The sequence below is a fragment of the Moschus berezovskii genome, chromosome 12 (genome assembly GCF_049115385.1).
Source record: "Moschus berezovskii isolate FMDL1 chromosome 12, NW_MosBer_1.0, whole genome shotgun sequence".
Taxonomy (NCBI): domain Eukaryota; kingdom Metazoa; phylum Chordata; class Mammalia; order Artiodactyla; family Moschidae; genus Moschus; species Moschus berezovskii.
This window is the reverse complement of record NC_142471.1, coordinates 56,846,456-56,863,963: the sequence shown is the minus strand read 5'-3', so window position 1 is coordinate 56,863,963 and position 17,508 is coordinate 56,846,456. Positions and strand designations below refer to the sequence as shown.

The 17,508-nt window shown below is 41.0% G+C and overlaps 1 protein-coding gene across 1 annotated transcript; it reads right to left on the bottom strand.

Moving 5' to 3' along the window:
• Window positions 1-1,810: 1,810 nt before the first annotated feature.
• Window positions 1,811-11,963, bottom strand: IFIT5 (interferon induced protein with tetratricopeptide repeats 5). The gene is made up of 2 exons (XM_055425125.2): window positions 11,791-11,963; window positions 1,811-4,801 (listed from the first exon to the last, which is right to left on the bottom strand). The coding sequence occupies exons 1-2, from the start codon at window positions 11,793-11,795 to the stop codon at window positions 3,358-3,360; spliced, it is 1,449 nt and encodes a 482-aa protein (XP_055281100.1). The 5' UTR covers window positions 11,796-11,963; the 3' UTR covers window positions 1,811-3,357.
• Window positions 11,964-17,508: the final 5,545 nt, after the last annotated feature.

Genomic DNA, 17,508 nt, shown 5'->3' with positions numbered 1-17,508 from the left:
CAGAGTTATTTTTCTCAGAATGGAGCCAAATTTGATAACTCAGTACTGAGGAGAGACCGTGACTTTGTCTTGATCACACTGTTTTGAGATCAAGCCTTGTTTGAAAACATGATGTATTGGTTTTTTATTAAAGACAGCTTAACCTGGGTTTTCTATTATCTGTTCTGTTATTTGCAATGGATAGCATATTATACCGGAGAAGGCAATGGCTACCCACTCCAGTACTCTTGCCTGGAAAATCCCATGGATGGAGGAGCCTGGTAGGCTGCAGTCCATGCGGTCCCTAAGAGTTGGACATGACTGAGCAACTTCACTTTCACTTTTCACTTTCATGAATTGGAGAAGGAAATGGCAACCCAATCCATTCTTGCCTGGAGAATCCCAGGGACGGGGGAGCCTGGTGGGCTGCTGTCTATGGGGTCACACAGTCGGACACAACTAAAGCAACTTAGCAGCAGCAGCAGCATATTATACACAAACATTTCCTCAACCATTTCTTGAGATATGGACCATCTGAATTGAAGTGCTGAATGCTACCAAGTAACATAAAACACTTTCAAAAGTCAAATGCTCAGGGTTAGGATATGAAAGGCATGCCTTAAAATGGTGTGTGTGGAAAAAAAACTACACATAAGTAGGTAGTAAGTGGATACTATTTTTGCCTAAATTAAAATACATATAATCCCTAGAAAAGAAAGAAAAGGGATCATTCTACCAGAGTCCTAAAGCCTCATTTTAGGTATGAAGTTAAACCCAGGCAAAGGATAAGGACAATTTGGAGAGTCAAAATAACCCTGACGAGGAAGAGATTTCAATATGTCTTATGAGCGTGGGTGGAAGAAAACGGCATGTTTAACTTGAAGTTTCAGGGACACACGGCAATAGTCTTCAATTACTTTAAGGTATATGTAGTAGACATTTGTTTTTTGGCTATTCAGCATTACTTGACTTCCAACAATAGCCATTTGTATTTGGTGATTTGTCCCTTCAAATTTATCTGAAATCAGTGCTGTCCCTGGACTATTACATCGGCCACTATATTCTCATTTTTTCTTAGGTCATTTTAGCTGAATTTTCTGACTTGCAATCAAGAGTTTTAACTAATGCAAAATGTCATCTTTAGGAAGGCTTAGATCTTTGAGGTCCCTATAGGCCAAAATGTACAGACTACAGGTTAGACGTCTTCTGTTAAATGGAAGAAACAAATTTCAAAGAATAAGGACTATCTGAAGATGAAATTATCATTTAGGAAGATAATTCAGTATTCAAATTTTGATGGTTAATTAATAAAGGTGAAGTTTGAGGTCTTTTTTTAAAAATAAAGAGTCTATGAAAGTATGTAAATACTTATAAATTTTAAGTAGGCAAGCACAATTATTGACAAAATTTAAAGCTAATTAGATTGAGTTGTATTTTTCATACGATTTTATACTGATTTTACACTTAGTATGTTATGCCTCTTATATATTTCAAAATTTTTATATCTAGTGGATTTTAAAGTCACTTAATAGACCTAAAAGTCTAATGTTTAAATATAGAGGTTTATAGTCGTATCTTTGTTTGAATATCACAACTGTAATTTTATTGACTGTGAAGTCTCTACTTGGGAACACAGCCTTAATCATAGTATTATTCTCAATGGGAAAATTGACTTGCTGCAAAATAAAACATCTGCTACAAAACAGGCCAAATACTTCTAGGTTACGACTTCAGTCCCAAATTACTGAAATATATAAAATCATGCCTTGCCTATTCTTCCTTCTTGAATAAACAAATGAAAACAGCAAAATAAAAACAGCAGGGACATAAGTAAAACAAACATTAAAAAATTTAATTTATGAGATACACTGAAGTATTTAGGTATGTTTGAATATGCATAGAAAAAATATCTGGAGGGATACATATCAGATTATTAACAGTTTACCTTGGGCATGTGGAACTGGGGTAGGGTGAAGGCAGTGCTCTTATTTTTAAATTCTTACACTTCTGTATTTTGTGAAATTTTACAATGAGAATGTATTACTTTTATAATAATGAAAACCATAATAGCAATTTAAAAAATAAACAGAGTAAGAAAAAGTAAAAAAAAAACACACATATATACAGTAGTTTTAAGAGCTTCTTTGGAGGTTCAGAGAATTAAATCATATGGCACATTTTCCCACTAATACTGTGGTGGTAAATGTAACTGCATACTTTTAGCAACATCTCAATTTAAAAAGTCCTCTAGGATAAGAGTCCTTAAGCAGTGACCCTTCAAGGTGAATATTAAAACTGAAAACAGGGTTTAACTGTTTCTAGAGGATTTACAGGAAAACATGTCAATCTGAAAACTTCAGCCAAAAGGAAAAGCTTCACAGAAGTAACTCTGGAATACTAAAACAGCTAACCAAAGGCCAGAAATGGTGTGTATAACTCGACCCAGTTCAGACCCAAAACTAAATCACTGAAATCTTGGTAATCTAGGGAAACAGATTAGGGGCATCTATTTTACCCATTTGTTTATATTTCTCCCAAATTTTCAATTGGTCTGTTTTTTAATCTCAATGATTTTACCCTAAAAATACTGCAATTTTAATGGGAAGGAATTAAATTAATTCCATCTAATTAGCTTTAGGTTTATTCTTCCAGTTAAAACAACTAGAAAAAACTGAGACTAATGATTTTCCCATCCTTGTTTTTTTCTCATCACTATTTCTAGCTACTTGATGAACATTCTGGGAGTTAATACTTTGGATTTCTCATGAGTCCCTGAAGTTCTGTATTTGGGAAGATCTTTTCTCTCATGTTCTAATTTTTCCTCCTTTTATTGAAGTCATCAGGGATGACAAACTTATTATAAACTTTTTTCTTCCAACAAAGAGGATTCTTTAGATAACTGTCAGGCTCGTGGTTAAATATACTCATCAAAGTCAGAACATCTGTAACTTGAAGTTTCCATCTTTGCAAGCTACAAGTTAAGACATTAACTGATATAATTTTGCACTCCTGAAAGAGTGCTCATGACTTAGGTGTCAAAAGCTTGTGCGGGATTAAACTTAGGCATAAATAATATGGAAAATTTGACAAAACGTAATCAGAAATTATAAATAGCACAGATAAAGGATACAAAGTCATAAAGACCATATGATTTTTAAAAGCTACAACTGAAATTTTGCTGTTTCTCAATGGAAAATTTTTAAAAAAACAACAAAAGATTCATCATAATGTATATAAAATATTTAGCATGATGCCAGGTACACAGTAACCATTCAATAGAAGTTAGGTCTAAATAAAAAATGGATTAAAGCAATAAACAAAAATATAAAAACCCAAAAAGCAAAGAAAAGCTTAGAACTAATTTCCTAGGGTGTGTACTTAAAGGGAAAGTCGAAGCTCACAGAGAGCAGTAAGAAATTCCGCATTTTCTGGATCTATCTTTTGGGCCCTTTCAAAGTACTCAGCTGCTTGCCTCTTTTCTCCCTCTAGCTTGTAAACAAACCCTAGGGCACTTAAACTCTGCACATCTGAAGCATTGTACCCAAGTCTCTTCGTAGCCAATTTCTTCAGAGCACTTGTCAGTTTAGGACGCAGAGATGACCTGTCTTTGACCTTTAAGGCTTCTAAATAATGGTGGATGGCAGTATTTTCTGATTTACGGTGAAATTCCTGAAAGCGGCCATAGTGGTAGTGGATCTGATGTTTGTGATCATCAGTTATGTTCTCCAGACGAAGAGCTTTCTGAAAAATGTCTTCAGCATTGCTATACTGGCCTCCCTCAGCATACATGTTGGCCAGGTCCGTGTAGGCAAATGCAAACATAGAGTCTCGCTCCACAGCTGCTTTGAAATGAGATATAGCCGAGGTAATCAGCTCATCAACTTTCAGTTTATCCTTTCCTTTAGGTCTGTTGCGAGTGGCCTTCTTGATTTGGATCATTTGTGCCCTATAGCAAAGTCCCATTTGGTGATGCAAGAAAGAAGAGGTTGGTGTCACTTCCAAGGCCTTTTTCAAAAGTTCTAGAGCTTTGTCCCAGGAATTTTTTCTCCTATAGAATTTGGCTGCATAACGAAGGACATAAGGTTGGGCTGATATCTGGTCCAGAATTTCTTCAATATACCTTTCCCCCTCAGCTTCTGCATGCACATCTTGAAGCTTCAGTGCGAGAAAAACCTTAATGTAGGAATTATCTGGGTTCAGGGTGACAGCTTTCCTCAGGGGGCCCAGAGAAAAGCTTTTTATAGACCCTTCTCTGTCGGAATCATCCAGCCGATACACTGTGATGGCATAGCCAATGTTAAATTCTGGATTGTCTGGTTCTGCTTCCAGAGCCTTCTCAAAAGCGGCTTTAGCCTTTTGGTAATATTTTCCTCCAAATTTCAAGAGTGCCCACCCTTTCTCACAGTCAATCTCTGGACGCTCCAACTTGTAGTTAGAAGGACTAGACAATTTCTTGCAGACGTTCCCTATCTTGTCTATATACTTCTGAGCTTCTTTAAGCTGATCCATGTAATAATAAACCCAGGCATAGTTTCCCCAAGTGACCAGACTTTGTACTTCTTCTTTGTCCGAGTGTTCTCGCTGTATAATTTCTTCTGCTTGTTTCAAGCACTTTAGCGCATCTTCATTTTGGCCCTTTAGGTGTTTCACATACGCCAATAGGTTATAAAGAGTGAGTCTGGATTTTGTGGTAAGAAATTCAAGCTGTTGCCCAATAGTATCTTCTACATCAAACAGATCAATGTCTTCCTTAAGTAAATTCCATGTGAAGTGACATTCTAACTCCAAAAGAATGGTCTTCAAGCAGTCCTTAGGAATTTCACTGTTAAAGATAAAAACACTTTTTAATTTCTGAAGAAATAAAGAAAATAATACATTTTTAAATCTTAAATACAGTTCTTTGCTTAACAACCTATTTTATCTACTTGATTTTACAGTTAAAGCACTAGGCTTCTGTAAGTTTATACTAGTTTCCTAGGTGTATAGTTATGTTCTAGAAATATTCCATTAAATTCACAGTATTTATTGCAAAACCAATTCTGGAGAGAACAGCGTTTTCTATCTTACAAGGTATGTATTTCCTTTAGGCAGTCACTAACCCACAAGGAACACCTGTTTTTAGAGAGGGGAATTTAAATTACTTTATTTACTAGCTTTGAAAATTAAGAATAATAGATATATACACAGTTAATAAATAACATAAAAATTTCATTTCTGTATTATGAATAGTGAAGGAAAAGAGGAAAAGTGAAATAAGAAAAAGAAATACACTGAAGGAGAGACAGAAGCCACATGAATACATAATTTTTGCCGAGAAAGAAAGGGAACTCCACACAGAAAAAAAGCTGAGTCAGATAGAAACAGGTACACCAAGAAATGGGAAGAAGTATACGTTTGAGAAAATGGGGAAAAGGCAAAAGGAGGCTTAGTAGGTTTTGATGTTAAGTGACACATCCTTCTGACCTTTACGGTTGTGGGCAATAAAGACTGTCACCTATTACTGCTCTTAATGTTCACGTCACAAATATTTGTTAAACTCCCTTTGTGAAGCATAGTGTAATTTCTTCAGGGCCTAGTTTCATCTCTGAAACCAGGAAGATGAAGAGGAAGGAGGGATTAGGAAATGTTTACTCATTACTGATAGATCTATGTGCAAGATCTTCTGAATAACCCTGGAGGTGTAACTGAGAATAAGACACAGGCCTACTTAATACAGAGCTTATAAGTACACAGCCAATTACAAATCAGCACTCCAATACAGTGCCATGGAAGTGAATCGGGAAAGGCACACAGTCCAGTGTTGAGACATCTGTGGCTTTCATTTGGCAGAGCAACATCTCCCCATCGTCTCAATCCATGTGATTTGAGACAGGCTGCCTACACTTCCTCCAGCGTGTGTGAAGGCACACAATATTCCAGCCATTCCCTGGCCTCAGTGATTTATTCAGATTTATTCAATTAAAACATAATTTTGCTGAAATGGGGCTTTGCTGGAACTCTCTCTCTTCCAAAAATTTTAAGCTGGTAGAATATAAGCTGGAGTTGCTGGTGGCCATCTTTCCAAACTCTTGGCGACAGCCTGCTTAAGAGACTCAAACACAGAGGAAAGCAGAGTTTAGGAATAAAGACAGATTGTTTGTGATGCTGACTAAATTCCTGAAACCAGGTATTGCCTGGATCACCCTGTCAATCCCTGTACTTCTACCTTTTTAAGGAAATAATCTATTTTCTTAAGCCCATTTGAACTGGATTTCTCCTGTCTGAAGCTGACAAATTCCTGATTAATATATCTAATTTTGTTTGTTTCGCGTATGGTTGTGGTGAGGCAGTCAGGAAAGACTTTCTAAATCTAGTATTGGGCATAATTAAGGGTCACAAGAAATTTACAGAACAAAGCTGCTTAAGGCTTCTCTCGAAGAAGGAAATGTTCTAATTATTGGATGAATAGTGTGTGTTTATTTCCCTTTCTGCTGCACACAGGACCTTTCCCCTTATATGTATGTATGCATATTTGTATAAATGTTTATGAGAACTATAGTAATATTTCTATTAAGAAACATTTATTGATCACCTCATGTCATACATGCCAGGCAATATGCTAGTTGTAGTCGATATAGTAATGAGCAAGATAGAAAAAGGTATAGGAGAGGAAGGAACAGTAGGGGTTGACAGAAAATAAACATGTAAACAAATCAATGGACAACGTAATTCCAGATATTAATAAGTGTTAAGAAAAAATTCAGAGTAAACGGGATTATGTGGTGGTGTACTTTAATATACTTTTTATTCTCTCACTCTGTGAACTCTTCCTAGCAGAGTACTGTGCTTAGTTGCTCAGAGGCGTCTGCCTCTTTGCAACCCTATGGGCTTGTAGCCCGCCAGGCTCCTCTGTTATGGGGATTCTCCAGCTAAGAATACTGGAGTGGGCTGCCATGCCCTCCTCCAAGGGATCTTCTCAACCCAGGGATCGAACTCAGGTCTCCTGCACTGCAGGCCGATTCCTCACCATATGAGCCACCAGGGAAACCCTAGGAGAGTAGAGGGCTTACTCATTCTCGTAATTCTGGTCTTGGCTCAAATCTCAGCTCTTCAAAGAAGTTGACCCCTGACCACCAAAGGTTAAACTGCATCTCCACCTTGCCTGCCATCCTAAAGTCTAGTCTATCACATTTTCCTATTCTTCATGGCACTTTTGTCAATATTTTCTGGGAGCTGGGGAGGAAGGGGAGCGGGCTTTGAATCAAAATGAGACTGAGGCTTTAAAATGAATTGGACTGAGTTTCAGGAACTGGAAAGAGGCTGTCCTAATAGCCAAAAGTGGCAAAAGAGTTAGAGAACTGGATTAATTAACAGAATTATTAGTAGTGATCAGAAAAATAAAACCACTTCATATTTATAACCTAATAGTATACTTCATGAAATGTTTCCCAATTTTTTTATAAATACTAAATTTAAACATTAATAGCTTACTTAATGGGAGAAGGCAATGGCAAGCCACTCCAGTACTCTTGCCTGGAAAATCCCGTGGATGGAGGAGCCTGGTAGGCTGCAGTCTGTGGGGTCGCTAGGGGTTGGACACGACTGAGTGACTTCACTTTCACTTTTCACTTTCACACATTGGAGAGGGAAATGGCAACCCACTCCAGTGTTCTTGCCTGGAGAATCCCAGGGACGGGGGAGCCTGGTGGGCTTCCGTCTATGGGGTCACGCAGAGTCGGACACGACTGAAGTGACTTAGCAGCAGCAGCAGCAGCAGCTTACTTAATAATATATTTAGATATTTAGTAGACATGTTCACTTATATTATTAATTTTATAGTTTTTTCTTATTTATTCTCTTTCTTTTATCATTTGTGTATACATATAAACACATATATACAGGTCCCACATTTTAGCGCTTGCAGGTTCTAGACCAGAGCTTTCCAACAGAACTCGCTGCCAAGATGGAAATGTTCTTATCTATGCTGTACAGTATGGTAGCCACTAGCCACACATGACCACAACTATGAACTGAATTTTATATTTTATTTACTTTTAGTTAATTTAAATATTACATGACTAGTTGTTATTGTATGTTAACAGGACAGTTGAAGACACTGGGCCTATAGAGCTTAATGTATAAGAAAACATTAAGCTCAATAGGTTAGACCTCTCCTTTAACTTGAAATTTTCCCCATTTTATTCAAGGTGAAGAGCTAAATTAAATAGCAAATGGGATATACTTGAGAAGAAAACTTTATGCCTATGACCTAGGTTCACTACAGATTCAACTCAATAGTACAAATGTTACATGTGTAACATATACTTTCCAGAATCAGATGAGAGCTCAAAAAAAAAAAAAAAAAAAAAACCAGAAAAAACCCAAAACATCCCCCAAAACCATTCACTTGCCACATTACCTAAGCCAGGCAGAGTACCAAGCAATATACACAAATTATATTTACTTTTATAACATCTTATTATTTTTACAATTTTATGGATGAGGACTGGGAAATAGAGTTTAAATTACATATCCAAGGTTATATAGCTATAAAGTGGTCAAGCACAGATTCAAAGTTACTTCTGACTAATTCAAACAAAAGCTTATGCCTTTTAATCATAATGCTATATGACATCTTTCACATAAAAATTGGAGTTCTTTTTAAAGAATGACTTGCTTTAAAATATAGGCTATGTCTAATGTATGTAAAATTCACTTTGCCTGGGGAGGACTTAAAAACATAGACATTTTAGAGCAGCTTAAAGAGCAGGTAGAGGTTGTGTAACTGCTCATTGAGAAAGACAAGCCAGACAGTTAAAGAGAAGAAAACAATGGTTTCAAATATAAACCCTCAATCTGAAGTCACAGCATTCTACATTGTTGGAGTTATTTTGAGATGGAGCTCACTAGGACATGCTGTGGAATGACAGAGAGGATTGATTATTTCAAATAATAAAGGAACTGGGTAGAAATGTGTTAAAACTGATCTGAAGAAAGAATAAAAATCGTAGTTATCAAAGATATAATTATCATCACTATTAATGGAAGGAAATTAAAACCTCTCTTTTTCCCATAAACCAGTTAAAGATATAGTATATGCTGATGATCTCCCAAGGTATGTCCTCTATCTCTGCTTCCTCCTGAATTCCAGACTTCGTTTTTAGTTTACATCTTCAATTAGAAGTTCAGTTGGGATCTCAAGTAAATATATTCATTACAGAAATCTGGGTTCCTTGAGTCTGTCCATACCTTAGTTTTCCCCACCTTTTTTTGGTACCTCTTAGTCTCACAGGCCAAATAACCTAGAAGTAATCTCTTGATTCCTCTTCTTCTCTCAACCCCTCATCTAATCCAATGGGAAATTCTGTTAATTCTACCACCCAAATATATCAAATCCATCCACTGCAATTTTGCTAGTCTAAAAGACTGTTGTTACCTTTCCTTTGAGCTGGGGTAAAAATCTGGTCTCCCTGTTTTTACTCTTGGTCCCCATATAATATTAGTAAACTTCTGAAAATGTAAACCAGGTTATGTCAGTCTTTTAGTTTAAAATCTCCCAATAGCTTTGAAACACCCTTAATCTAGCCTTTGCCACGTCTTCTAAGTCCCTAAAGATGCTGGACCTGTGTACCCACCCAATCTTCTCTCCTTTCCCCCTCTTTATCATGTTTTAGACATACTGACCTTCTTCCTATCTTGAACATATCAAGTTCAAAGACTTTTACACTTGTTTTTACTCTACTTGAGAAGTTCTGCTCCCAAATCCTTGTATGACTGGCTCCTTCCTTTAACTTGGCTCAAAAATTCCCTATCCACATGGCCATCTGTGGCAAAGGTATCTAAAATAACCCCCTCCATTCTTGGTCACTCTCTGAGCCCACTACACTATTTTATTTTCCTTATAGCTCTAACCACCTTCTGAATTATGTACTTTATTCATTCATTTTTGGTTATTTATGTTGATTATTTACCCATTTATTTTTGGTTGTCTATTTCCCCCATTTAAATGAGAATAGGGACTTTGTTCTGGTTTGATTTTTTTCACTCGTGTGTCCCCAGAATCTATAATTTCAGTATATAAGAGGAGCTCAATAATAAATACTTTCAGAGTGAATGAATGAAATGCAGTTATATACTGGTAGCTTCGGGTAGTTTCAACCCAGAGGCATGAGCCTAGCATTAAAAAAACAAAGCACCTGAATTTCAGATGAAGGAATTCCTGCTAGTTCTTTCCATCTTGCTACTGGTTCCAAACTTCTGCCACTTCAGTCTTCCCTATCCTATTTGTTTTTCCATCTTGGCATGCTGTCTAGCTCTCTGTTTAGATTTTGAAAATAGGTTTTGGACTAAGGTCCTAAGGTCCTGACTGGGAAACATGATTCGACTATCCCTTGGTAGTTGTTCCTTTCTCTGGTGTAAATGCACCAAAATCATAGGCAAGACATGCCACGCCCTTAACAGCCTGCTCAGATCCACAGTATGGGCTTATCAGCCTCTGCCCATCCACAGAGTGAAATGAACATCTGTCTCTGCCCAAGGCGGATGAGGAGGGAGGGCTGCCTGGGGATTGTCATGTGGCTGTGAGATCTCCAGGGGACATTCAGTCAGCCATGTAAGTGCCTGGCCCACACTCCATGGAATTTATACACAACCGGGCACTATGACAAATTTTACTTTTTCAACTCTGCATACTTACTTTGTCTCTGGGAAGCTGGCAGAGAGAGGCTATTGTGTCTGAAGAGGCAACATTTATCTTTAGGCAATTTTGTGTGTGTGTGGTGGGGAGTTGTTCTATTGTGTTTTTTTTTTTTTGCCAGGAAGGAGCAGTCTTTCATTTCCCTTGGTAGACAGTTAGTGCCCAGTGGGGTTCACCCCTCTTCATCCCATCCACCAGACACTCGTAGGGCACCACCGGCCTTTTCCTCCCTATACCTCCCACATCCCTCCTTTCTTACAAAGGGTAGAAGTAAGGCATTTATTAAACATTTTTAAACATAACAAAAGTCAACATCTGCAAATATATGAGCTGGGCACTAAGCAACAACCGTTTCCACAGTCCTAAGAGATGGATGCCATCACTTTTTACAGAAAAGAAACAGCCTCACCGAGTTGAAGAAACTTTGGTTTCTTTGGTCACCCAACTAGTAGGTGGTCCGAGTCAGGATTTAGAACAAAAGGCTGTAAGGCCTGCAGGAGCCCATGATCTGAACCTCCTCAGGCCTCAGGTTCCTATATGCAGACCGTTCACCATCCACGTGCAGGGTAGGGGACCAGATGAAAAGGGGTCATCCAAAGACCCCCACCACAGGCCAGTCTCGGAAACGGAGAAAGAAAGCCCCACAAAACGGGGGATGGGGTGGAGCCGGAACAATCTGTCCACGGTACAAAGGAGCGGGAGAAGTCAGACCCAAGAATCAGAAAGGCAAAATGGCAGAAGCGGACGCGTGTGACGCGGGGGCTGCGGCCTGCGGGGACCTGCACCGCAGAAGCTCCCGCACCGGCCCGGGGGCGGCGGCAGCCGGAGCCGCAGGGAAGTGACAAGTCCCCGGGGCGCGTCGCCCCTGCCCCCCGACTCGGCCCGAGAGTCCGACTGCGGATGCCTGGGGCTTGCCGGAAGGGTCACCCTCCCCGGCAGGCCCACCTTCAGCCGCCCCGGACCCGGACCGGGCTCCCAGGAGGGGAGCATTCCCAACGCCGACGCCCGGCGGCAGGGCTGTGGGGCTCGGCCCTTCGAAGGGCCGCAGCGCTGCCCTGCAAACGGAACGCGAGAGAAAGGCGTGTAAAACAAAGGCCGCAGGGAGTTGGGGAGGAGAGGCGGGGAGAAGCGCTTACCTCATGGTGGCTGGGCTCTGCTGCGGTTCCGGGAGGTGCGGGTCCTTCGGGCTTTCTCCTCAGCCGTCCGCTCCTTTGCGGCTGAGCGGCGGCGCGCGTGCGTGTGTGTGGGCGTGGGCGCGTGCGTGTGCGTGGGCGCGGGGGCGCGCGGGCGAGGTGACCGCAGCGCTACGTCCGCGCGCGAGGGCGGCCGTCTTTGTTAAAGGGCGGACAGGAGCGGGAAAGGGAAACTAGAAAGTGAATCTGATCCCCGACTAGGCGGAGTCCAGCTCTGGGAAACAGAAACTTCTGGAAGAGCTGAGTGGGGGCGCCCCCCGGCCGGGCTGAGGAACCGCTGTGAGAGGTTTGAGCCGCGCGGGGACTTTCCGGGTGGAATTTGCAGCTGGGCCTTGAGACTTTGGTCTTGGCTGCTCAGCTGCCTTTTTGAGTCCACGTGCCTTAACTTTTGCGGGGTGGTTGTTATTTGTTGGATTCCCCCCGCCACCCCCCCGCCTTAGTTAAGATGACTGGAGATTTTGCAGCATTATTTCTGTTGGGTGGTACCGATGCTCTTTATAGCTTTGTGCTGCTGCTGCTAAGTCACTTCAGTCGTGTCCGACTCTGTGTGACCCCATAGACGGAAGCCCACCAGGCTCCCCCGTCCTTGGGATTCTCCAGGCAAGAACACTGGAGTGGGTTGCCATTTCCTTCTGCAGTGTGTGAAAGTGAAAAGTGAAAGTGAGGTCAGTCAGTCGCGTCTGATCCCCAGCGACCCCACAGACTGCAGCCCACCAGGCTCCTCCATCGATGGGATTTTCTAGGCAAGAGTACTGGAGTGGCTTGCCATTGCCTTCTCCGATAGCTTTGTGCATCCTAGGCTAAAACTCAAGTCTTGAGTCAGTAAACACAGGTGCAATGCCGTGCACTTATGCCGTGATTTTCACTGGGTAAACCTAGAGAAATTTGGGGGCCAAAACGTGTATATATTCAGAATTTTGGTAGCTATTCCAGGTTCGCTTTGCAAAGAGGTTTTTACACCCCACCCACAATTCTATGAAAATTCCCTTCCCTTCCATACCCTTGACAACTGAGCTTCCTGTAATAAGGTCCATAAAAGTCCTATCAGTTCAGTTCAGTGGCTCAGTCGTGTCCGACTCTTTGCGACCCCATGAATCACAGCACGCCAGGCCTCCCTGTCCATCACCAACTCCCGGAGTTCACTCAAACTCATGTCCATCAAGTCGGTGATGCCATCCAGCCATCTCATTCTCTGTCGTCCCCTTCTCCTGCCACCCCCAATCCCTTGGAAGGAAAGTTATGACCAACCTAGATAGCATATTAAAAAGCAGAGACATTACTTTGCCAACCAAGGTCCATCTAGTCAAGGCTATGGTTTTTCCCGTGGTCATGTATGGATGTGAGAGTTGGACTGTGAAAAAAGTTGATCACCGAAGAATTGATGCTTTTGAACTTTCGTGCTGGAGAAGACTCTTGAGAGTCCCTTGGACTGCACGGAGATCAATCCTGGGTGTTCATTGGAAGGATTGATGCTAAAGCTAAAGTCCTATAGTAATGTAATAATAATCCTATAATAAGGTCCCATCTTTATTATGGGGTTGACTTCCCCTGGTAGCCTAGATGGTAAAGAATCTGCCTTCAGTACAGGAGACCTGGGTTCGATTCCTGGGTAGGGAGGATCCCCAAGCGAAGGGAATGGCAACTCACTCCAGTATTCTTGCCTGGAGAATCCCCATGGACAGAGGAGCCTGGCGAGCTATAGTTCATGGGGTCACAAAGAGTCGGCCATGACTGAGCGACTAACACACACACATACACACAAAGATGGGGTGGTTTGGAACCTAAGCAGAAAATATCGAATGCCTATACACTTTGCCCCCTTCAAATTCAGTCATTGGTTCTTTCAACACGTTTTTATTAAACAACTGCTAAGAGCTAGACATTGTTCAAGGCCTTGTCAATATAGCAAGGCATAAAACAGACAAGGGACAAGCCCTCCTCTCTCCTCCCCCCACACACTGTCTTCTGCATTTTGTTTCTGGTTATGCACAGGGCGGAGATGATTCTCAAACTTTGAGAAAAAGTGTTCATCATCACAGAGTTTAAAAGGCACAAGTTTATCACTTTTATGCATTGGCAAAATACCATGCTAGTCACTTTGTTTTTCAGATGAATGGACAACAATGTACAGGTTTTGCTATGTGTCCATTGGTTTAAATAATGCTGACTTTGGCTTTGCAAGAGAAGAGGGCTTATACCTAAAGCCAGTTCTTGCTCCCTCAGAATTAAGCATGGAAGAATTGATGCTTTTGAACTGTGGTGTTTGAGAAGACGCTTGAGAGTCCCTTGGACTGCAAGGAGATCCAACCAGTCCATTCTAGAGATCAATCCTGGGTGTTCATTGGAAGCACTGATGCTAAAGCTGCAACTGCAATACTTTGGCCACCTCATGTGACGAGTTGACTCACTGGAAAAGACTCTAATGCTAGGAAAGGTTGGGAGCGGGAGGAGAAGGGGACAGCAGAGAATGAGATGGCTGGATGGCATCACCGACTCTGTGGACATGAGTTTGAGTGAACTCCGGGAGTTGGTGATGGACAGGGAGGCCTGGCGTGCTGTGATTCATGGGGTCGCGGAGAGTTGGACACGACTGAGCGACTGAACTGAACTGAACTGACTGAACTAACAGTGTAGGTCCAGAATTGTAGTTAGTTGTGCATTTGTGATTTTGTTACACTTGTTTCTTTGGAGTTAATTTCTAGTGTGAGAGGTGAAGGTAAAGAACAAATGTAATATTTTATGTCAGATTGTGCTATGGAGAAAAAGCAGAGAGAGGGTTGGTGTTTTGCTGTTACAAATATATTGGGGAGGAAAGGTTTGGATTGGGGGACGAAGTGAGCCCTGTGGATATGGGGTCAGGGAAGAGCCTTCCAGACTGGGGGAACAGTAACTGCAAAGGCCTAGAGATGGAAGCATACCTGGCATGCACAGATGGTGTGGTTGGAGCGGAGAGGGCAGGGAAGAAGTCCTAAGAAGTGAGGTTGGGGAGGAAATGTGGATGTGGTGGGTCTGTAGGCTATGGTAACCTTTAAGTGGGAAACCACATTTTAGAAAAAGTACCGAATGGCTTATTTGGAGGTACAAAGATATGCCCAGAATTTCCTCCTTCCTGAAGATTTAGAATATTTAATAGACCTCTGTTTGAAAAAATTTCCAGTGTGTTAATTATGTTTTTTTCTCCCTTGTTCCTACTTCTTTCCTTTCTTTTAGCTGTAGGTGGGCCAAGAGATAGTCTTTGGTTATCAAGGTTTGAATGAACAGCAACTAAACAGTAAATGATAAAAATCAAAAGGGGAAAAAATTCCTGATTATCAGCTTATATTGTTTAGGATTTCAGATTCAGAAACACTAAAACTATCTGTAAAAATTTTGAAGGAATATGCATTTTCAGGATTGAGAAGAAGCAAAGACCCAGCTGTTGAGTAGGTGTTGAACATGCTGAATTTATTAGATGGAATTTAAATGTCAGTATTTTTTTCGTAACTTGTCGGATTGGGTGAATTCTTGGGAAAATTAGTAGTGTATTGTCTTCTGAATTTATTCTTATCAACCTGTAAAACACAGCAACTGGAGAAAAAGAGAAATAGAACATGAAAAATGGCAACTAATAGAAAATCTGCTTGGGAAACTGAAAACTTAGTAACTCTTCCAAGGTACAGATCTAAGCCAGAGTTTCTCAACCTTGGTGCTATTGACATTTGGGTTGTGGGAAGCTGTGCAGTGCATTTTAGGATGTTTAAGCAGCAATCTTGCATCTATCCGGTAGATGTCAGTAGCACCCTGCAGTTAGGACCAACGAAATTAACTCCAGAGATTGCCAAACCCAACTTTTTTTTTTTTTTTTTTGCCTTCAGGGGCAAAATCCTCCTCTTCTCTCTTTCCCACAATTGAGAATCATGTAACACCCTCATGTATATAGCTAATTTATTTGAATTAGTCTTCACAGCCCAGGCTGCAAGAGATAGAAGATGGACTTCAGGTAGGAGAAGAGAAGTTGAAATCAGATCACAGAAAGTCAAGGGTGTTACTGGAGTTCAGGAGGTGGCCCAGGTGAAAGAGTTGATATCCAGGGCAATGTCAGAGAAGGCTTACTCCCTTAAGCACCAGCTCCAAAGTAGAGGTGGCTGGGTCTGACTGGGGACAAGATCCCGAGCTATGGACACAGACTGAGGGTGGAAGTTCAAGCTGGGGCATGCTGTAGGGTGGAGGCTCTTAGTCCCTGTGCAGTTCCCGTTCTAGCAGCCTCAGGAGAATGGGGACGTTGGTGGCCAGGATGGTCCCCAAGTAGGCGGATCTCGTGGTGGTATGTAGACAGTGGTTATCAAAGACCTAGGCTAGGGCACTTATAATAGTAGTGAATGGCCTGAGCCAGGGTTTGGTCTGATTTAGGGTACATGAGAGACATCCCCTGGGCACTCGGGGAGTTCTAAATAAGGACAATGAATGATTGAGGTTCTGTCAGTCATTTCCATGGGAGTAACAAGCTCCTGAAATTCAGCTGTCAGTTTAAACACTTCTTGGTAATGCCTGGAGATACTCATTTGTAAATTCGGCAATAGTATTTTCAATACCAGAGAGCGTCTCTTTTCCTGAATTCACTGCTTGGTTTTCTCTGCAGATGTCCAGGCTGTCTCACATTTTAGTTTTACTGAACTCCCCGAAGGGCAGAGATGTCTTCCAGAGTTGGGAAAGATGGGAGAGAGAGATGGTTGTTAGGTTATGAAACACAATAAGTAAATGTGATCTTTGTAGTTTATCAAACACACATCACACAAACACATTGCATAATCCAGAGATTTATTTTGCCTTAATGAGCTCTGCTTTCTGGGTACAGAGGATGTATAACAATATTGGGTAAGAGTTACCTAATCAAGAATTGACACTTATCCACTAACTATTTGATTTTCATATTTCTCACCTGGGGGAGTTGGCAGTGGGTAGACTTCTTTTAGTACCTTACAGCCTCCTTCCTCAAACACAAGCACTTTAAGTTGTGTTTTTGTTGATCTAATGAACCTCTTATTTTAGTGATACGGGAATTGTGAAGATTGCTTCTGTGTAACTCTCATGCCTGCTCCTGATACAAATCTTACTTCGGTTCCTATAGAATTTCAGTAGAAATCCAAAGCCTTGTCCAGTGTTTCTGTGAATTCCTTGGGGACTTGTCTTTTCTGTGGATTTAGGGTTCCCACCAGGAAACACAGGCAGCCTCTAGAATGTGGAAAAGGTACCAAAAGAATTGTCTCCTGGGGCCTCCAGAAGGGATTTGGATTTGCCAACACCTTGATTTCAGGCCAGTGAAACCCATTTCAGGCTTCTAACCTCTAGAACTGTAAGATAATAAATGAGTGTGATTTTAAGCCACCCAGTTCATGGTAATTTATTAGAGAGCCACAATAGGAAATGCATACATCTTCTCCCCAAAGACATACAAGAATGAAAAAGCAATGACATTGTTTCCTTAATTTTCCTTTTAAAAATGTTATTTGTTGGGCATTGTCTTTTAATAAAATCTTATACTCAAAGGTGGTTGCTACAGATGGTCTCTCAGACTCTTTAGCATCCTTTTCCTATTTATTCATCTAACTAAATCAGTGCTAGCAAATAACTGAATCAATAGTGCTTCAAACAAAATGGCATAAAGCAATAGAAATTGCTTGG